The sequence below is a fragment of the Hemitrygon akajei genome, chromosome 7, assembly GCF_048418815.1.
Source record: "Hemitrygon akajei chromosome 7, sHemAka1.3, whole genome shotgun sequence".
NCBI lineage: Eukaryota > Metazoa > Chordata > Chondrichthyes > Myliobatiformes > Dasyatidae > Hemitrygon > Hemitrygon akajei.
The window spans coordinates 124,468,495-124,491,148 of record NC_133130.1 but is presented as its reverse complement, the minus strand read 5'-3'; the positions used below and the strand labels follow the sequence as shown (position 1 = coordinate 124,491,148).

The 22,654-nt window shown below is 41.6% G+C and overlaps 1 protein-coding gene across 3 annotated transcripts in view; it reads left to right on the top strand.

Moving 5' to 3' along the window:
* txnrd2.2 (thioredoxin reductase 2, tandem duplicate 2) overlaps nucleotides 1-22,396 on the top strand; it is a 180,647-nt gene extending 158,251 nt beyond the window's left edge. For all 3 annotated transcript variants that reach the window (XM_073051874.1, XM_073051876.1, XM_073051877.1), the window contains 2 exons: nucleotides 16,890-17,059; nucleotides 21,083-22,396. In XM_073051874.1, coding sequence (XP_072907975.1) covers nucleotides 16,890-17,059; nucleotides 21,083-21,206 — 294 coding nt within the window. In that variant the 3' untranslated portion in view covers nucleotides 21,207-22,396. The remainder of the gene's footprint in view (nucleotides 1-16,889; nucleotides 17,060-21,082) is intronic.
* The last annotated feature ends 258 nt before the right edge of the window (nucleotides 22,397-22,654 follow it).

Genomic DNA, 22,654 nt, shown 5'->3' with positions numbered 1-22,654 from the left:
TAAACAAATTAAAGAATTAGATAACATCAATGCAATCTCTCCAAATGTTGTTTCATTTAAAAGAAGAGTAGAATTACAATCACAGTATAATTTATTACTAACATATCTATTGAAGGATATTTGCTTAAATTGAAAAGTCAATTTTATATTTTTGGGGATAAAAATAATAAGCTCTTAGCTTCTCAATTAAGAGCAGTTAGAGCTAAAAGACAAATTTTAAAGTTTCGTAAAAATAATGGAGATATAGCAAGTAACCATGAGGACATTAATAATACTTTTCAAGATTTTTACTCTGATCTTTATAGATCTCAATTTCCTGCAGATTCCTCCAAAATGAAGGGTTTTTTTACATAAGATTAAATTTCCACAAATTTCTGTTGAAGATCAACAGATGCTTGATGCTCCAATTACCGAGAATGAAATTCAGAAAGCTATTTTATCAATGCAATCAGGTAAAGCTCCTGGACTTGATGGTTATTCAGTGGGATTTTACAAAAAATTTGAAAGATTACTTTCCTCTTATCTTTTGGAAATATTTCATGAATCCTTTGAGAAGGGTAATTTACCTTCTTTTTATGAAGTGTCTATTTCCTTCATTCTTAAAAAAGATAAAGATCCTGTTGAATGTTCATCATATAGACCTATTTCGCTATTAAATGTGGATGCAAAAATTCTCTCTAAAATAATGGCTAATTGATTGGAAAATATTTTAACTAAAATCATTTCTAAGGATCAAACGGGCTTTATTAAAGGCCGCTACTCTTTCTCTAATGTTCGGAGATTGATGAACATTATATATTCATCATTATCTAAGCAACAATGTGTTATCTCTCTTGATGCAGAAAAGGCATTTGATAGAGTTGAGTGGCCATATTTGTTTAAAGTATTAGAAAAATTTGGTTTTGGTAATAATTTCAATAGATGGATCAAATGATTTATAAGAATCCTATTGCCACGGTCATTATTAATAACTGCAGGTCTTCTTTTTTCTCATTTTCTTGTGGTACTAGACAGGGATGTCCATTAAGCCCTTTATTATTTAATCTTGTATTGGAGCATTTAGCTATAACAGTATGTGAAGCTAAAAATATTCATGGTATCTCTATGAATGGAACCATACATAAGATTTCTCTTTATGCAGATGATCTTATGGTTTTTATTTCAAATCTTGAGGAATCAATTCCTAATCTTTTGGAAACACTTAAAGATCTTGGTAAATTTTCAGGATATAAACTTGACTTGAATAAAAGTGAATTGTTTCCATTAAATGTCCCTGATAGTATATAAAATAACATTCCTTTTAGAATTATTAACACATTTAGATATTTAGGTATTCTAATTACTAAAAAATATAAAGATCTTTATAAAAAGTGAATATAGTTCCTTTAATGGACTCCATGAAACAACTATTTTCTAGATGGAATCCACTTACTCTTTCTTTAATAGGTCGTATTCATGCTGTGAAAATGATGATTTTACCTAGATCTTTATATATTTTCCAAAATATACCTATCTTTTTAACTAAAATTTTTTTCGATCAAATTGACTCTCTTATTTCTTCCTTTATTTGGAACAATAAGAGACCAAGAATTAATAAGTATCATTTTCAAAAATCTAAAAAAGATGGTGGACTTGCACTTTCTAATTTAAGACTATTATTGGGCCATGAATATCAGACAATTATGTTTTTGGTTATACTGGCTCGATAAGAACCAAAAACCATTATGGGTTGATTTGGAATTAAATGCTGTTAAACAATTTCATTTAACTTCAATATTAGGAGCTCCATTACCTTTACAGCTCTCTAAAATTCCAAATTTAAATCTTTACCCCGTTATTAAACAATCCTTATGGATTTGGGTTCAGTTTCGTAATTTTTTAAATTTTAAACAATTTAAGTTGTCTAGTTTTTTTATATTGAAACTTTTCATTTAAACCTTCAATAACTGACCCCATTTTTTTTCTCCTATGGAGAAATAAAAGGATCCATTCTTTTACAGATTTATTTCGTGATGGTTGATTGATGACTTTTGAAGAGTTAATTAACATATATTCTCTCGCTCATACACATTTTTGCAATATTTTCAGGTTAGACATTTTTTATAATATTTATCTAAGTCTCCATATTTACAAGAATCTGATTTGTTGGATACCATTTTGAAATTGAATCCCTTAGTGAGAGGTTCCATTATCAGAATTTATAATTTATTTTTGTCACAAAAAGAGAACCTATTACTAAAGATTAAACAAGATTGGGAGAGAGAACTTAATAAGACCTTTGTTAATGAAGATTGGCCTCGAGTTTTGAAAAACGTAAATTCTTCTTCTGTATGTGCCAACCATTGTTTAATTCAATTTAAAATTGTTCACCGTTATTATTTAACAAAGGAGAGACTATCTAAGATATTTCCTAGTGTAGACAACTACTGCAATAGATGTAAAACTGAAGTAGCTACTTTGTCACATATGTTCTGGTCATGTTCTTCATTGAAATCTTTTTGGAAATCTTTATTTTCTACAATTTCTAAAGCTCTGAAAATTAATTTACAACCTAATAGACTGACTGTACTATTTGGAATAGTTCAGCATCATATTCAGGATATTTCATCTTCAGATCAACATGTAATTGCATTTGTTACACTACTGGCAAGAAGGGCTATTTTATTAAAATGGAAAGATATTTCTTCCCCTACATTAATTGAATGGTTTTCTCAAGTAATGTTATGTCTCAGTTTGGAAAAAATTAGAAGTAGAACTTCTGATCCTCGATTCGATTTTGAGAGAAGATGGGGTTCTTTTGCCAAATATTATCATTTAATTTCAATTATGCTATATGGTTTCCTTCCAATTTTTAAAAAAAATAAATATGAAGTGGCGGTTGATGACTCTTTTTTATATTTAGATGATGGTCAAACGTATTGCTCTGGGAGGTTGATTCCTAATGGGTTTTTTCCCCCTTTTTTTGTAGTCAGTGGGTTTTTTTTCTAGTTAGATGGGGTTCTTTTTTTCCCTTCTTTTTCCTATATATATATAATTTTTTCCCCATTTTTATATATTACGATCAGCTTTTTTTCTTCAGCTTTATTAATTGTATACATATTAATCTGTTGAAGTTTTGTATCATTTTATAGCTGTAGAAGATTATGTACCAATAAAAAGATTCTAAAAACGAAAATGAGAGGGGATTTGATAGAGGTATACAAAATAATGAGGGGTATAGATAGGGTAAATGCAAGCAGGCTTTTTCCACTGAGGTTGGGTGGGACTACAACCAGAGGTCATGGGTTAAGGGTGAAAGGTGAGAAGTTAAGGGAAACATGAAGGGAAGTTTCTTCGCTGAGATGGTGGTATGAGAGTAGAATGAGCTGCCAGCACAGTTGTGTGTGAGCTCAATTTCAACATTTAAGAGAACTTTGCATAGGTACATGGATGGAGGGCCATGCTCCTGGTGCAGGTCGATGGGAGTAGGGAGCTGTTTAAGTGGGTTGAACAGCCTGTTTCCATGCTGTACTCTATGACTCTGACTTTAAGGAATTTGAATGAATAGAATGACTAATGTGTGAAAATGAGTCAGAGCATGGCTGCTGTATAACTCCAGTGAATAGATTTTACCGATTATATTGTCATTTCATCGAAGTATTTATGTGCCTAATTCAAATAATTAAATTCTCTTTTAGCAAAGTACAAGTCCTCCTGGGATTATAAACTGAATCGGAATCAGAATTAGGTGATTATCACTGACATATAGAACATAAGAACAGTACATCCACCTCAACCTGTGATATTGTGCCAACCACTTAACCTATTCTTAAGTTTAACTTAACTCTTTGCTTGCATGCAGCCTCAGTTGTGGTGAGGACCAGGCCTCAAGCTGTAGGCTTGCCTCCTGTTGCAGACCAGGTGAGGAAATGCTGGAGGCGGTGCAATGTGGCATCCGCTCTCAGTGGGGGGCTGACCGCTCCTGTCGGTGCTGCCCTCCGGTGTTTGAGCAGTGGAATGGCAGGCTGGATTGCGTGTGTCTACACACTGCTGGGATTCATGTCGCTGAGGGTCTTGGTCTAGATATGTTTTTATTTTTGCCTTTGCGTGAATATACTTCTTTGCTTGCTATTTTGAATGTGTTATTTTGTTTTGCACCTTGTCCCCAGGGGAAATCTGTTCACTGTATCTATTATGGTTGAACGATAATTAAGCTCAATTTGATTTGATTTGATTTTTTTACTAAAATGCAGCTCTTTACTAAATGCAGCTCTTCATCCCTTCTATTCGCTACCCTGATGAAAAATCGGAAAGCATACCGAAATGTTTGCATAATAGAGGAGGAACTGTATTCTGCCCTGACATTCAGGTTCAGTGTGAGACTTCAGACATTTGATAAAGTAGATATTAAATGTTCAACATTGTAGGATTTTGGATACTGTGACCCTTGTACCATTCAAACACATTCTTGAAAAGTAATTTTTGAAAATGTCTCTTAAGTGCTAACTTGAAAATTAGTCACAGCCCACAGTACAACTCTGTTCTTGGGATCACACTTTACAACATAGAGCGGTACAGCACAGTACAAGCCCTTTGGCCCATGAAGTTGTGTCAACCCTTTAGTCTACTGTAAGATCAATCTAATCCTTCCCTCCTACGTAGCCCCCCGGTAGCACTCACATTGACAGTGATGAAATGCTTTGAGAGGTTGGTCATGACTAGACTGAACTCCTGCCTCAGCAAGGACCTGGCCCCCATTGCAATTTGGCTGTCACCACAGTAGATCAATGGCAGATGCAATCTCAATGGCTCTTCTCACGGCTTTAGACCACCTGGACAACACGAACACCTAGGTCAGGATGCTGTTCATCGACTATAGCTCAGCATTTAATGCTATCATTCCCACAATCCTGACTGCGAAGTTGCAGAACCTGGGCCTCTGTACCTCACTCTGCAATTGGATCCTCGACTTCCTAACTGGAAGACCACACTCTGTGCAGATTGGTGATAACATAACTACCTCATTGATGATCAACATTTGCGCACTTCAGGGGTGCGTGCTTAGCCCACTGCTCTACTCTATATACCTATGACTGTGTGGCAAGGCATAGCTCAAATGCCATCTATAAATTTGCTGATGATGCAACCATTGTTGGTAGAATCTCAGGTAGTGATGAGAGGGCATACAAGAGTGAGATATGCCAACTAGTGGAGTGGTGCCGCAGCAACAACTTGGCACTCAATGTCAGTGAGATGAAAGAGCTGATTGTGGACTTCAGGAAGGGTAAGACGAAGGAACACATACCAATCCTCAGAAAGGAATCAGAAGTGGAGAGAGTGAGCAGTTTCAAGTTCCTGGGTGTCAAGATCTCTGAGGATCTAACCTGGTCCCAATAGATTGATGCAGTTATAAAGGCAGCAGTTATACTTCATTAGGAGTTTGAAGAGATTTGGCGTGTTAACAAATACACTAAAAAACTTCTGTAGTTGTACCATGGAGAAAATTCTGACAGGCTGCATTACTGTCTTGTATGGGGGGGGGGGACACTACTGCACAGGACTGAAAGAAGCTGCAGAAGGTTGTAAATCTAGTCAGCTCCATCTTGGGTACTAGCCTACAAAGTACCCAGGACATCTTCAGGGAACGTTGTCTCAGAAAGGCAGCATCCATTATTAAAGACCTCCAGCACCCAAGGCATGCCCTTTTCTCACTGTTACCATCAGGTAGGAGGTACAGAAGCCTGAAGGCACACACTCAATGATTCAGGAACAGCTTCTTCCCCTCTGCTATCTGATTCCTAAATGGACATTGAATACCTTGACAATACCTCACTTTTTAAAATATTTTAGTATTTCTGTTTTTTGCACACTTTTAGAAATGTATTGAATATACGTATACTGTAATTGATTTACTTGTTTATTTATTATTATTATTATTATTTTATTTATTACTATTTATTTTCTCTTCTGGATTATGTATGGCATTGAACTGCTGCTGCTAAGTTAACAAATTTCCCATCACATGCCAGTGATAATAAACCTGATTCTGATTTCCCTTTCTTCTCTGTGCCTAGGTAAATCTGGCCCCACAACCACCCCTGGTAGTGTACTTCACACACTCACCATGCTCCGTGTCATGAAAGCTGTTGTTTTGCAGCAGCAGTACATTGGAAATATATAAAAATTGCAGTACAACATCATTAATAGTGTTTGATAATGGCCCGACAATGGTCGGAGTTGACCATGGATGTAGGTGCCAGCTGTCTGTGATACGCAAGCCAGGGCAGTACAATATGGAGAGCAAGCTGTTGCCTGCACTCCACTCAGCTGATGAAGCCGAAGGAACAGATTTGCACCAGCAGTGTCGCAGGAATTGCCGGTCAGCGTTGAATGAAGGGACGCCAGCTCTGGATTTTTCCCAGAGGTTTTCTCCCAAAGTCTTCCCCATGAGTGGGTATAGCTGCAAGGCAGCAGAGGTTTGAGATCAGAGTTTTCCTTCTCCTAGATGAGCTGCCAAGCATGACTGATGAGCCCCATCTGCTCGAAATTGAATAGTGTAAAAGACGAATAGTGAAGTAATGTTCATTCAGAAACATGACAGCAAAAGGGAAAAAACTCTTAAAATGTTCTGAGGGTCTTCAGGCTCTCTACCTTCTACTTTATGGTAGCAACAGGAAGAGGGCATGTCCTGGATGGTGAGGGTTCTTAGCAATGGATGAAGCTTCTATTAAAGACACGGTGGCACAATAGCATAGTGGTTAGCGTAATGCTTTTGCAGTGAATCGGGTTCATTTCTGCCTCTGTTGTCTGTACGGATTTGTACGTTCTCCTCATGATATTGGAGGTTTCCTCTGGGTGCTCTGGTTTCCTCCCACAGTCCAAAGATGTACGGGTTAATAGGTTAATTGGTCATATGGACACGGGCTCATTGGGCCAGAAGGACCTGTTACCACGCTGTATCTCATAATGAATTAAAAACTTCTGCACAGCCTGTGTGTATGAACAAGTGTTTGGGAGACTGGTGGGTTGGATTTTGCCCAGTGTAAACTTGATTCAGGGCAATCTACAGTACTGTGCGAAAGTTTTAGGCAGATATAACAGCTAGGGTGCCTAAGACTTCTGCACAGTACTGTATTTGTCAACGTGGAGCAGAGAGTCAATTTATAAATCTGGTGGAAGAAAAGGATGTTGGGAATGGCGAGGGTGGAGCACCCCAGGAGGGGTGTGGGACAAGTGGATGAGAAGGATCTGAGGCAAGGTGTAGTGCGGATGCAGACATGCCCAGCCCTGAGACAGCTTAAATAAATAAAAATGATATCTCCGCTGTACTTTCCTTGAATCGCTTTAAATTTATGCCTCCACCCTGGAGAAAGGTTTCCGAATACCCACTTGAACTATGCCCTGTTGGATCTCTGCTTAATTTCTGAACCTTAGGGTTCTCCTGGGAGTCAAAACTGGCGAGCAGTCTTAATTCCAAGAGTTCAGTTTAGAGTACAAACAAACATACAAATACTAAGCAAATTAAATAGAGGCTGAGAAACGATACTAAGAGGGGAATTAGTGTAAGACAAAAGAATAAAGATGGCGCTTCTGAAAAGATGATAACATAAGAGAAATTCCTTAGATCGGAACAAACTAGTTAATAATATCACGTGGGTAACGTGCTAACACTTGGCCAATGAAAAATGAGAAAGGTGATAAACCGTTAATTTAGCTGCTATATCGTATTCTGCCTGTGCATGTGAAAAATACACGAGTTTGTTAAAAAGTACAAATCTTATAAAAATTGTTATTTAAAAAAAGACAGTGGTTTCCACAGCCTCTTAACGTCTTTTTGGGCATGTGGAATCTGATCTATAACTTGGGTAAAATGAGTCAACTATAAAGGGTTTCCCAATGGCTGCCTTTCCTTCCACCTTGATTGGAAGAAATTTATTTTTTGTTCCCACTGACTAATAAGTGGCAGGAAATAGTATTCTTTCAGTTCTCCACTGGGCGGAAATGTTGAGTTTTTGCAGATGAGGGTTCAGATTGATTGAAGGCAGGACACGGGCTTGGTGTGAAAGGAGTACCTCTGTTTCTGCACAATGTTTCTCTTCCATGTGTCAGACATCCCTGTGGCTTCCCTGAATGGGGCTGAGAGCTGCTGAGGAGCTGTAGGCATGTTAGTACCGTGGACCTGTGCCAGCTCGGTGTTGAGCAGTGGGTGAACATAAGTTGGCTCAAAATGAAAGTGGGTTCCAGAGGTTTAAATGAAAGAAGTGCTTATCATGACGTCTGGTTCTTTTTGGGACCAGTATTGCAATATAGTATGCATGTCTCGCCCTGGCCAACACACCACAGCATAGCGCTTTACAGTACCAGCAACCCAGGTTCAATTCCCGCCATTGCCTATAAGGTGTTGGTATGTACTCCCTGTGGCTACGTGTGGTTTCCTCCAGGTGCTCTAGTTTCCTCCTGCAATCTGAAGACGTACTGGCTGGTAGGTTAATTGATCATTGTAAATCATTCCATGATTAGGCTAGGATTAAATCGGGGGGTAGACAGATATATAGATTCTAACACATGTAAGTATATATGGCAAATAGAGCTGATCCTTGATAGGTACATGGAGGGGTGAGTCTTAGAGGGATATGGGTTGAATGTAGGGATTGGGACCAGCTGGATGGGCGCCAAGCTCAGCATGGACTCGTTGGGCTGAAGGGCATGTTTCAATTGCATTACAACTCTAATAAACTCAGACAGACCCATTGAAGGCTGGGAAATCCAGAGCAGCACACACAGAATGCTGGAGGAACTGAGCAGTCAGGCAGCATCTATAGAAATGAATAAACAGTCGACATTTTGGGCCGAGACCCTTCTTCAGGTGTTGGAAGGAAGGGGGAAGATGCTTTAAGGAGGAGTCTGATAGGAGAGGACAGAGGATACCCCCTTCTCCGTCCCTTTACCTCGTTCATCAATCAACTTCCCAGCTCTTTACTTCACCCTCTCCCCCTCTCCCGGTTTCACCCCACCACCTTCTTAGTGCGATTCCTTCCCCCTTCCTTTCCAGTCCTGAAGAAGGGCTTCAGCCCAAAATGTCGACTGTTTACTCTTTTCCTAGATGCTGGCTGGCCTGCTGCGTTCCTTCAGCATTTTATGTATTTGTACTGGCTTTATGATCTTATAAGCACTAAGAGTTTTATCAAACCCAGTCATACCAGGTGTTTCCCTTATTTTAATTGTCATTTTTGTCATTCTTTAATGATCAATAAACCAATTGTTTGGAATCAAAGAATTTGCCTCACAAGGCTGTGTGCAGCCCCCCCCTCCACCGCCTTGGCACTCCTTCTCTGCCACCTGTCCCTCACCCCTCCCACGCTATTCCCAACATCCTTTGTTCTCCCACCAGATTTACAGGAACTCTCTCTCCACTTCACGTTGACAAATGCAGCGCTGTGCAAAAGTGTTAGGCACCTTAGCTATATTAATGTGCTTTTACTTTAAAGCAAAATTATCTCACTCAGTTACCTCTTTTGGCAAATTATTGAATTGCAGCCTAACTATTAGCAATTGTCTTGTCACACAGGGGATGAACAAACACACACACACACACACTCACACACACGCACGCACGCGCACACACACACACACCTTCTCATTTTTATTTTTCAATTCAAGCCAGTTTCCTTTGTGAATTTTAAAGCTATAATTACTGCTTTTGTTCTGTTGATAGTAATTAAATTGTTCAAATTTCCTCACAGTTGAGGCAGCATACAGACACACAGAAATGTTCTTAGAACAACAAGTTAATTGTCTGCAGAGACACAGCCTGGGAATATTTCAGATCCTCACTGTTGTACAGTATGTGAGATTCTTTGAGTCTGCGCTACCTGATGTTGAGGAGTCATGATAAGGTGGGTGGGAAACTAAAATAAGGAAAAAAGATAAAGATTAGCTTTATTTATCCACATGTAGATAGAAACATACAGTGGTTCTTCACGGGGATGGGTTCTCGCTTTCGGAACTCACTGAGTGGCCTGCGTTTTGGGATCTGTAGGTGCGGCTTGGAACATGTGCACTTTTGGGGTGCAGCCCTGTGAACAACCCAATTCCTTGCCGGTGTCACTGACTGAAGCATCGTGGGAGATTGAAAACATTGAGATAGCAGTGTTCTCTGCTGTTGAAAGTGACCTTCAGTCAGGGGAACTTGGACAAGTGACACTGCAGATTGTAACAGCGAAACAGCAAGCTGTTGGCCTCCCCTGTCTCTGTAGCAGGAGTGATCTCTCTCTCTCCCTCACTAGTTCAAGAGAGAGCCTGTCTGAGATGCCAAAGTGTTGGGATGGACAGTGTTTTTGATGGACTCTAGATCATCGTCTCTGGGGGCTTTGCTACTGCTTGCATGGTGGGCGGTGGGGTTGATGATTTTGCAGGCGGTGGGGTTGATGATTTTGTAGGGGGAGGGTACTGGTACTTGTGCATGGGAGGGGAGGGGGCTTTGGGGTTCTAACATTTTCTGCCATTCATTCTTTGTGAATTTTCTTCTGTCTCGTGGATGTCTGTGAAGAGTAAGAATTTCAGGTTGTATACTGTATCCATTCTCTGATATTAAATTGAACCTTTGAAATACATAATTTGCATCAAATTAAAAAGTTCAAAGTACATTTTATTATCACAGTATGTATACTTTATACAACCTTGAGATCTGTCTCCTTACAGGCAGCCACGAAACAAAGAAACTGAATGCAACACATTAAAATCAAAAGAAAACTTGAACTCCCAGTGTGCAGAGAGAGAGAAAAAATATCGTGCAAACAATAAAAGCACACAAACAGCATTCAGAACTGAAGTTCACAACACCAGAAGAAAAGAGGATGCTGTCCAAGTTGCATGCTATCTTGGACAATGTCTTCCATCCACTCCATAATGTACTGGTTAGGCACAAGAGTACATTCAGCCAGAGACTCATTCCACCGAAATGTAACACTGAGCGTCATAGGAAGTCATTCCTGCCTGTGGCCATCAAACTTTACAACTCCTCCCTCGGAGTGTCAGACACCCTGAGCCATTAGGCTGGTCCTGGACTTATTTCCACTTGGCATAATTTACTTATTATTATTTAATTATTTATGGTTTTATATTGCTATGTTTCTACACTCTTCTTGGTGCGACTGTAACAAAACCCAATTTCCCTTGGGGTCAATAAAGTATGTCTGTCTGTCTGTCAGACATCAAAGCAGCTGATTCAGAAGACCACTAGTTGCAGGCTACAGCTTTAGTCTAGCACAGATTCGAGCAAATCCCACAGAGCAGCGAGCCAAACCGGCCCATCTCTCGACTTCAACCCTGAGCCTTTCAATCTGGCCTGGTGCTTAAATTGTCCAAATCTCGGGATGTTCCTCGCTCTCGGACTTGGGCTGTGCCACTTCGATATGGCCAGTACCCGACTTTTCCAAATGGCTCAAATCTTAAATCGATCAAACCTCAAATCTCTCCTTGCCTTGCCTCACCTCACCTCTGCCACATCGAATTGCCTCCAAGCCCGCTCCAGCAACTCCAGCTGGACTTGCTGTAACTGTCCTGCCCCAGCGAGACTCCAGCCACACCACAAAAAAGCCAGATCCTACAGGTGTTTCTGCTCAACTCTGACTGGGAAGACACAGGCCATTGTTTGGTGAATAACAAAATATTTAGTTACTTTCTTTGTTTCATAAGTTATCAGCAAATTGTTGCTTAAACCAGTAATAGTGCCATCTTAAACCAGAAGATTGTGCTGGGCAGCCCGCAAACCAGAGCACCTGGAGAAACCCATGCAGTCATGGTGAGAACGTGCAGACTCCTTACAGACAGTGGCAGGAATTGAACCCCGATCACTGATTCCTGTAAAGCAATGCGCTAACCTCTATTCTACCAATTTCTCTGTGACCGAGATAAAGTAAAATAATATCCCTTGGAGAGTTGTTATCCAAGGATCTGTTTCTCATGGGATGTTGGAAGCACACATGGTTAGATTACTGATAGCAAAAGGTAAAAGGGTCCGGACGAAGGGTCTCGGCTTGAAACGTCGACTGTTTATTCCTCTTCATAGATGCTACCTGACCTTGCTGATCCCTCCAGCATTTTGTGTGTGATGCTCAGGATTTCTAGCATCTGCAGAATCTCCTGTGTGTTACCATTGGTGGAAAGGAGCTGAGGTCACAAGCAGAGTAGCGGTGAATGTGTTGAATGTTGCAGCGGTCTGTAGGGGCTGATTGGCTTCATTCTGGTTATTCACACTTCATAAGTCTTGGCTCATCTCATCTACGGAAACCAAGCCTCAGACCAATCTAACCCTGGGTCCTGCAAACTCTTGCGTCAGTACTATCACAAACAATGCTGCCAAACCCTTCCACAGTGACAGCTGTAGTATCCAGGACATCTTCAAGGTGCGATGCCTCAAAAAGGCGGCATCCATCATTAAGGCCTCCTCCACATCATCCAAGTCATGTCTTGTTCTCATTACTACCATCAGGATGGAGTTACACACTGAACGATTCAGGAACAGCTTCTTTCCCTCTGCCATCAGATTTCTGAATGGACATTGAACCCACGAACACTACCTCACATTTTTATTTTCATTTTTCTGGCTTTGCACTACTTAGTTAATTTAACTATAGAGTGAATATATATATATATTTTTTCCAGATTTTTTTGTATATTTATCTTGTATTGCATTGTACTGCTGCTGCTACGTGATCAAATTACATGACATATGCTGATGATATTAAACTTGATTCTGATTCTGACAAAAATTGTACATGAAAACTCTTAATTCCCTGAGTAGAGCCCAGAATCAGTGCCACTGACAGAAAGGATAAAGAACATAGATTAGCTTTATTTGTCACGTGTACATTGAAACATCAAAACACGAAGTGAAATGTGTCATTTGTGTCAACAACCAACAAAGTTCAAAGTTATTATTTGACAACATATACAACCCTGAGATTCATTTTCTTGCAGGCATACTCAATAATTCCATAATAGAATAATAACCACAATAGAATCAATGAAAGATCACCCAACTTGGGCATTCAGCCAGTGTGCAAAATACAACAAACTGTGCAACTACAAAGAGAAAGAAATAATAATAAATAAATCAGCAATAAATATCGAGAACATGAGGTGAAGAGTCCAGAGGCTGTGGGAACACTTCAATCATGGACGTGAAGTTGAGTTAAGTTATCCCCTTTGGTTCAAAAGTGATGGGGTAATATCGGTTTCTGAACCTGGTGTTGCGAGTCCTGAGGCTCCTGTACGTTCTTCCTGATGGCAGCAGTGAGAAGAGAGCATGTCCTGGGTGGTGGGGGTCCCTGATGATGGATCCTGCTTTCCTGCAATAGCGTTTCATGTAGATGTGCTCAGTGGTTGGGAGTGCTTTACTGGTGATGGACTGGGCCATATCCACTACTCTTTGAACAATTTTCTGATCAAGGGAACTGGTGTTTTCATACCAGGCTGTGATGCAGTCAGTCAGTATACTCTCCACTACACATCTATAGAAGTTTGTCAAGGTTTTAGATGTCGTGTCGCAAACTCCTAACAAGGTAGAGCCGCTGCCGTGTTTTCTTCATACTTGCACTTCTGGGCCCTGGCAGGTCCACCAAAATAATAAACTGAGGATGTGCTGGGGGCAGCCCACGAGTTTCTGGTATACTTCTGGCACCAACATAGCATGCCAAAAATTTAACCAGAACCTCTACGTTTTTGGAATGTGGGCGGAAACCAAAGCATGCAGGAAAACACAGGGAGAACATTCAACCTCCTTACAGACAGCAATGGGAATCGTTTCCCAATGTTACAGCTTGTGCTTGAAGCATTACACTAACCGCTGCGCTACCATGCTGCCTGACTGCAGTATGGCACATTTACACGGGCAACTTTTGTTAGGATTAGGAACATAATAATCTATAATGAAAATATTAAAATAATTTTAAAATGGTGACTGAACTTCTATTGATATAGCAAGGTCCTATAATCCCCTACACATAATTTTTCTTTTCCTGAGTAATTTGATACTGAATTTTTACATGAAGTGCCACGATAGTTGATAACCATACTTTTGAGCACATCTATACGTTATATATTTACATTTATAACATCATATATACACTCATACACTAATTCTCTATACACCCATATGAACAGCAATGGGTGTAGCTGTTTGTATGCGTGTATAAAGACCCATATATATATGTGACCCTAAGACATTTGCACAGTGCTGTATTTGTCAGCGTGAAACGGGGCGAGTTTGTAAGTCAGGCAGGAGCAAACGATGTTGGGAATGGTGGGGGTGGAGCGTCACAGGAGGTGTGCGGGAGTAGTGCCAGGGATGGTGGGGGGCCCGGGTGCAGACACACCCAACCCTGAGACACCAGGCAAGGTCATTACAGAATGTCGCTCTGGTGCTTCCCGCTACCTCTCCTCTCTCTTCCCCTTTTCCCAACCATGATTCCCCTCTCCCTGCTCCTTTCCCACTCAGTCCATAATGGAGACCCATATCAGAATCAGGTTTATCATCATTCACATATGTCATGAAATTTGATTTTTTTGTGGCAGCAGTACAATGCAAAATGTAAAATTTGTACAGTACTGTGCAAAATCTTAGCCACCCTTGCTGTATGTATGTGTCTAAGGCTTTTGTACTGTATGTCATTTATTTTTGAAAAAAATGTTAATTGAAATAAGGGAAACACCTGGTATGACTGCATTTATTAAAACTCTTGTTTATAAGATCATAGAATAACTTTATATAGTGAGCAAACAAGAGAAAATCTGCAGATGCTGGAAATCCAAAGCAATACACGCAAAATGCTGGAGGAAGTCAGCAGGTCAGGCATCATCTATGGAAAAGAGTAAGCAGTTGACGTTTTGGGCCAAGACCCTTCATCAGGACTGGGAATCAAGATGAGAAGTCAGAGTAAGAAAATGGGAGGAGGGGAGGAAGAAATACAAGGTAGTAGGTGATAGGTGAAGCTGGGAGGGGCAGGGGTAAAGAAAAGAGCTGGGAAGTTAATTGGTGAAAAAGATAAAGGGCTGGGGGTGGGGGAGAGATCTGTTAGGCATAGGCCATGGAAGAAAGCAAAGAGGGAGGAGCACCAGAGGGAGACGATGAGCGGCTAAGAAGATAAGGTGAGAGAGGGAAATGGGAATGAGGAATGGTGAGGGAGAGGGGGGCATCACAGGAAGTTTGAGAAATCATTGTTCATGCCATCAGGTTGGAGGCTATCCAGATGGAATACAAGATGTTGCTCCTTCAAATTGAATGAGGCCTCATCGTGGCAGTGGAGGAGGCCATGTCGGAATAGGAATGGGAAGTAGAATTAAAATTGGTGGTCACTGAGAGATCCTGCTTTTTCTGGCGGATGGAGCATTGGTGGGCAGCGAAGCAGTCTCCCAATGGCATTGAGTCTCACTGATATACAGGAGGCCACACCTGGAGCACCAGATAACAGTTGATGATCCCAACAGACTCACAGGCAAAGTGTCGCCTCACCTGGAAGGACTGTTGTTAGGGCCCTGGTGAGGGAGGAGGTGTAGGGTTAGGTGTAGCACTTGTTCCGTTTCGAAGGATAAGTGCCAGGAGGGAGATCAGTGGGGAGGGACAAATGGACAAGTGAGTCTCGTAGAGAAGTACACCTGTGGAAAGCAGAAAGTTGGGGGAGGGTGGGAAGGAGGTAGGGTGAGGGCAGAGGTGCGCAAAATGGAAGAGATGTGGTTGAGGGCAGCATTAATGGTAGAGGAAGGGAAGCCCCTTTATATGAAGGGGGACATCTTTGTTCTGAAACGAGAGCTGATGTGGTGAAATTGAGAGAAGGGGTTGACATTTTACAAATAATAGGTTGGAAGCTTCTCACAGTTACCTGGACTATACCTCTTCCAACCCTCAATGCTAGGGTTCCTCTTGTCCTCACTGACCACCTCACCAGCCTCTGCGTCCAGCACATAATTCTTCATAACTTCCACCATCTCCAATAGGGTCCCATCACCAAGCACATCTTTTCCTCCCGTCTACTTTCTGCTTTTCACAGGGATCGCTCCCTAGGCGACTCCCTTGTCCGTTCATCCCTCCCCACTGGTCTCCCTCCTGGCACTTATCTTGCAAGCAGAACAAGTGCTACACCTGGCCCTACACCTCCTCCCTCACTACCATTCAGGGCCCCAAACCTTTCTTCCAGGTGAGGTGACACTTCACCTGTGAATCTGTTGGGATCATCTACTGTATTTGGAGCTCCTGGTGTGGCCTCCCTGTATATCGGAAAGACCCAACGTAGATTGGGAGACTGCTTCGCTGAGCACCTACCAGAAGTAGCAGGATCTCCTAGTGGCTACCCATTTCAATTCTATCTCCCATTCCCATTCCAATATGTCAATCCATGTCCTCCTCTACTGCCGCAATGAGGCCACACTCAGGTTGGAGGAGCAACACCTTATATTCCATTTGGATAGCCTCCAACCTGATGGCATGAACATTGATTTCTTGAACTTCTGGTAATGACCCCCTCCCTCCCCACTTTCAGCATTCCCCATTCCCATTTCCCTCTCTCACCTTACTGGCCCTCTGTTGCTCCTCCCCCTTACCTTTCTTCCATGGCCTGCTGTCCTCTCCTATCAGATTCCCTCTTCTCCAGTCCTTTATCTCTTTCACCAATTGACTTCCCAGCTCTTTTCTTCACCCTTCTCCTCTCGTGGTCTCACCAATCACCCACCACCTTCTCCCCCCCCCACCGCCACCTTCTTACTCTGATCTCGTATTTTTTCCAGTCCTGATGAAGGGCCTCAGCCTGAAACATCGATTGTTTAGTCTTTTCCATACGTAGTGAGCAATCAGGTTTATATGCATAAAATTACCACAGTGCTATAATTTTGATTTTTTTTCTCTCTCTGAATAGATTTATCATGCTTTTTACAAGCCACTGGAGTTTACAGTAGCTGAACGGGATGCCGCCCAGTGCTATATCAAAATGGTTTGTCTGCGTGAAGATGACCAACGTATTCTTGGACTTCACTTCATTGGACCAAATGCCGGAGAGGTCATTCAAGGGTTTGCGCTGGGAATTAAGTAAGTTTAAATTATTTTTCTTCTTGATTTTGTTTTGGAGATAATTATATCTCAAAATGTTGGATTCTATATGCCTGTAATCACACACAAATCTCTTATAATTGATTGGAATTTTGATAACTAATAGCACATAAGTGAATAATGCAATTTAATATTTATTTATTGAGATACAGCACAAAATTAGCCCTTAAAGCCACACTGCCCAGCAGTCCCTCAATTTAATCCTAGTCTAATCACAGGATAATTTTCAAAACAAACCAAATCAAGTTGATGTTTAATTATCATTCAACTGTAAATGAATACAGCCGAACAAAACAGCGTTCCTCTGGGATCAAGGTGCAAAACATACACAGCACATTCAAAATAGTGAGCAAAAAGCAAACATAATCAATAAAACAAAGCCATATAAGGGTACAAAGGGTATAAAGGTTACAAGGGTAACAGGCCTGAGGCATCTAACATTATCAATGTACAACAGGGTCTTGTGATTGCAAAAGAAACAATGACCAATTAACTTACCAACAGGTACATCTTTGGACTGTGGGAGGAAACCCACATGGTCACGGAGAGGACATACAAACTCCTTACAGGCAGTGGCGGAAGTTGAACCTGTGTCACTGGTACTGTGAAGTGTTGTGCTAACTGTTACTCTACCCATGCCATGACATTTATCTTCTTAATTTCTTGTACAATTAATTATCAGAATCAGATTTAATATCACCAGCATATGTTGTGAAATTTTTTAACTTTGCATTAGTAGTACAATGCAATACATAATAATAGAGAAAAAAGTAAATCAATTATGTATATTCATTAGTTAAATTAAAAAAGTCCAAAAACAGAAATAATATTTTAAAAAGTGAGGAAGTGTTTACAGGTTTAATGTCTATTTAGAAATCAGATGGCAGAAGAGAAGAAGCTGTTCTTGAATCGGTGAGTGTGTGGCTTCAGGCTCCTGTACCACCTTCCTGATGGGAGCAATGAGAAGAGGGCATGTCTTTGGTGATGGGTGTCCTTAATGATGGATGCCACCTTTCTGAGGCACCAATCCTTGAAGATGTCTTCTTTCGATCCTGTGCAGTAGTCCCCCCCCATCCCCAATCATAACCCCCAGTGATGCAGCCTGTCAGAATGTTTTCAACGCAAAGATTCAGTTAAGTTTTATTTGAGTATTTAGGACACTTCAAAAACAACACAAAGCTGGCTGGTGATGTAGTAGCAACAGCACTGGACTTTGAGCTGAGTGGTCCTGGGTTCAAATTCAGCCGGCTCCTTACACACTTTCCACTTTCTACTTGCACACTGTGTTGACCATTGAGGTAGCAACCCGACCTTGTAAAAAACTGTCAAAAAAGAAATGGCAAAAATACTGCCCGATGTGCCACAAGGCACAATAAAGAACAGCAACAACAAAAACTCCACAAGTGAAAATATTTTTCAGAAACTGCAGAGGCCAGAAATCTGAAATAAAAACTGAAGCTGCTGGAAAAATTCAGCAGGCGAGACTGCATCAGTGGGGAGAGGAACAGTTAACAGTTCTGATCTGGGACCCTTTCATCACAACTGGAAAAGAAACAAACAAACTAGTTTGGTGAACAGAGAAGGCAGAGTAGGGTAACATGTAGAACAAAGGCATTTTCTCTGTAGGAAGTAATATGGCCATGACGTGCAGTTATGCTCTTCTGGCTGAGCAATCTGTTGCTAATATTGTAAAGTCTGTGTACTGTCATGCCCGACTACAAAAGGGGTTAAAGAGTGGTACAGCAGAAAAATAGGCCATTCAGCCCATCCATTCTACACCAAACTGTTAGACTGCCTATTGACCTGAACCTGGTCCATTGCCCATGTACTTATTCATACTTCTCTTAAGTGCCGGGGCGGGTGAGGAGGGGGGTATTGTTGGCACGGGTGCAGAAATGCCCAGCCCTGAGACACCAGGTAAGGTCATTTGATTCCAGACAATTGGTTTATTGATCATTACAGAATGTCTCTCTGGTGCTTCCCTCTCCCTCCACTCTCCCTTCCCCTTTTCCCAACCATGATTCCCCTCTCCCTGCCCCCTTCCCACTCTCAGTGCACAATAGAGACCCATATCAGAATCAGGTTTGTCATCACTCACATATGTCATGAAATTTGTATTTGTTTTGTGACAGCAGTACAGTGCAATACATAAGATTACTTCAGTGCTGTATAAAGGTCACAGGCACGCTATCTATATATTCTACCATGCTGCTCTAGTAGTAGGATTAGCACAATGCTTTGCAGTATCAGACAACCTGGTTTCAATTCCTGCCACTGCCTGTAAGGAGTTTGTACATTATCCCCTTGACTGCGTGGGTTTCCTCCGGGTGCCAAATAAGAGAAATTCTGCAGATGCTGGAAATCAAAGTAATACACACAAAATGCTGGAGGAACTCAACAGGCCAGGCAGCATCTATGGAAAAGAGTAAACAGTCAACATTTTGGGCCAAGTCCTGAAGAAGGAGTGGTGAAGGGGGCCAAACATTTTAATTCCGATTCCCACTCCTGTTCCAACGTGTCGATCCATTGCCTCTTCTTGTGCCAAGATGAGGCCACTCTCAGGGTGGAGGAGGACCACCTTATGTTCCGCCTGGGTAGCCTCTAATGGCCTCTAATCGCATAAATACTGATTTCTCCTTCCAGTGACCAAATTTTCCCTCCCCCCTCCCCTTCCTCTATTCCTTTTACTTCTTCTTACTGCCTATCACCTCCCCAGATGCCTCTCCTCCCTCCCTTTCTCCTATTGTCCACTCTAGTCTCCTATCAGATTCTTTCTTCTCCAGCCCTTGACCTTTCCCAGCTGCCTAGCTTCACCTGTCACCTTCCAGTTTGCCTCTCTCTCCTCCCCCCATCCTTTTTATTTTGGCATCTTCCCACTTCCTTTCCAATCCTGAAGAAGAGCCTTGGCCTGAAACATCAACAGTATATTCATTTCTATAGATCCTGGCTGACCTGCTGAGTTCCTCAAACATTTTGTGTGTGTTGATTCCAATTACTTGTTGGGATTTGAGATTAGTTTATCCATATCAAAAGTACTATCCTCTGGGTGCATGCCACTGATTGAATTCCAGGCAATCCTACAAGAGAAAGGTTTAGACAAAGAATGGGAACAAAGATAAAGGGTATCATTAAACCAGTTTGGCAATCTGTACAAGGAATGGGAAGCTAGAGGAAATGGTTGAAGCAGGTACAATAATAACTTTGGACAGGTGCTGGGATAGGACAGGTTTAGAGGGTTATGGGTCAAATGGGACCATTGTAGTTGGGCTTCTTGCTTGGTGTGAGCCAAATGGGCCTTAAGGTCCAATTCTGTGCTCTATGACTCCATGCAGTTTTGCTGAGATGTGTATTATATCACTTATTTGAATTTAATTTCTCTAGCTGCCGTAATGGTTTCTTGACTTGGGTTCCTGGATCAGTGGCCTAAACCTTTGCATGCTGATTTCACCATTTCACCATACAGTTTATTTTCAACTTCCTCCCAGTGAAGAGCACCCTTGTTTTATTTACAAACAAGTTTGTATTTATCTATTGATTGAGATTCAGTGCAGAACAGGTACTATCGGCCCTTCGAGATGCAACGCCCAGTAATCCCCCGATTTAATCCTAGCCTAATCATGGGACAATTTACAAGCCAATTAACCTACCGACCAGTACTTCTTTGGAATGTGGTAGGGAACCGGAACATCCGGCGTTCACAGGGAGAACGTACAAACTCCTCACAGGCAGTAGCAGGAATTGAACCCGGGTCGCTGATACTGTAGAGTGTTGTGCTAACCACTACGCTACTGTGCTGGCCCTTTCTGTATAGTTTTAGTTATGGACTTCCAAGAGTGAAAACAGAGAGGTTCTGACAGGATGAAGGAAGCCCAGAGATGGAGGACCTTCATTATTGCCCTAAACATCAGTGGCGTAATGGGCAGTAAGTTAAGTCCGGGATAGGGATTGACTCTTGTAAGTGTATATTTCATTCAAGATTTAATCTTGTATGTTTTCCTGCAGATGCAGCGCCACATACTCTCAGCTGGCATCCACTGTGGCCATCCACCCGACATCCGCTGAGGAGGTGAATAAGTTGAACATCACCAAGCGCTCAGGTTTGGACGCCACGGTCACGAGTTGCTGAGGTTAAACGTCATCCCTGAATCAACTGGCACACCACAGACTCTCCAGCATTAACGTAAAAGCCCACACCGGAGAACCAAACATGGCTGAGGCATGCTGTTTAAAATCAGAACCGTGGTTGGCATTCAGTATTGCCTTTAAAAGCTTGGCCTTGTGGCCAGAGCAATGCAAAAAGGAAATACTAAATAAACTGAACATGGTCTTTAAATATTTTTACCTAATTCAACAGTATAAATATCTTGTATGCCGTCCTTGAGTCCTTTGTGTGAAATGGAAGTGGGGGGGGGGGGGGGGGAGCAGACATGTAAAAACAGAGATCCGTTAACTGAGCCAGCAGAGGGGGATATCTGGATGGGACAACATTGTTACCCAGTGATGAGAAAGAGAATAGCATTTACGGGTGTGTTGTGACAAATTGTGGGGCATCGATTGTGCTCGTTCACCTGTAAGACGCAGAGGTCGTTGCAACACACACAAAATGGTGGAGAAGTTCAGCAGGTCAGGCAGCATCTATGGAGAGAGATAAACAGTTAATGTTTTGGGGTGAGACACTTCATCGGGACTCATTGGGTCTTGGCCTGAAATGTTGACCGTTTATTCCCTTCCATTGATGCTGCCTGACCTGCCGAGTTCCTTCGGTGTGAGTTGCTCTGGATTTCCATGCAGAATCTCTTGTGCTTATGATTTACACACTTTACACACTTGCTCACCACCTGTTGATGGGAATGTCTGTCAGGAAAGGTTGAATATACAGTACTGTGCAAAAGCCTTAGGCACATAAATATAACTAGGGTGCCTATGATGTTTGCACAGTACTGTATTTATCAATATGGAACAGAGAGTGAGTTTGTAAATCTTGTGGGAGCAAAGGATGTTGGGAATGGTGAGGGTGGAGGTAATGTGTATATATATTTTTTCTTCGACCCAAAGTGATTTTCTGTTTCAAAGGCCAGAGATTTGTGGTGTGCTCATCAGGGATGACTGGGGAGAAGGGGGTCAAGGTAGTTTGACTCGTGTTGTAGGCTGGCGATGTACTATATGTGCATGCCACATCACAGGCAGGTTGTGGAAATGCCAGTTCATGATGACTTGTTTGTAAACCCATTTCATGGGAAAGGCAGGTCTGATAATGCGGCATTTATATAATTATTATAATATACATGTATTGAATAAAGTGATATTTCATCTGTTGCTTGGAGCTTGTCTGATGTTCACATGAAGCTATGAATTATGGAGAAAAATGCTTAACATAGGTGTTGATGCACATTGGGAAGCACAGAATGCTGCTCTATAAACCAAGGACAGAGGGGATTCTGTTGTTGGATGTTGCAGTGTTCCCCAAGCTTGGTAATTAGTTTGGAGATGATTCATCACCCGTTAAGATGACAGCCTCGATGCTTCACTCTGGGAGAGCTTTCATTTATCTACCCCCCCCCCCCCCCCCATTCG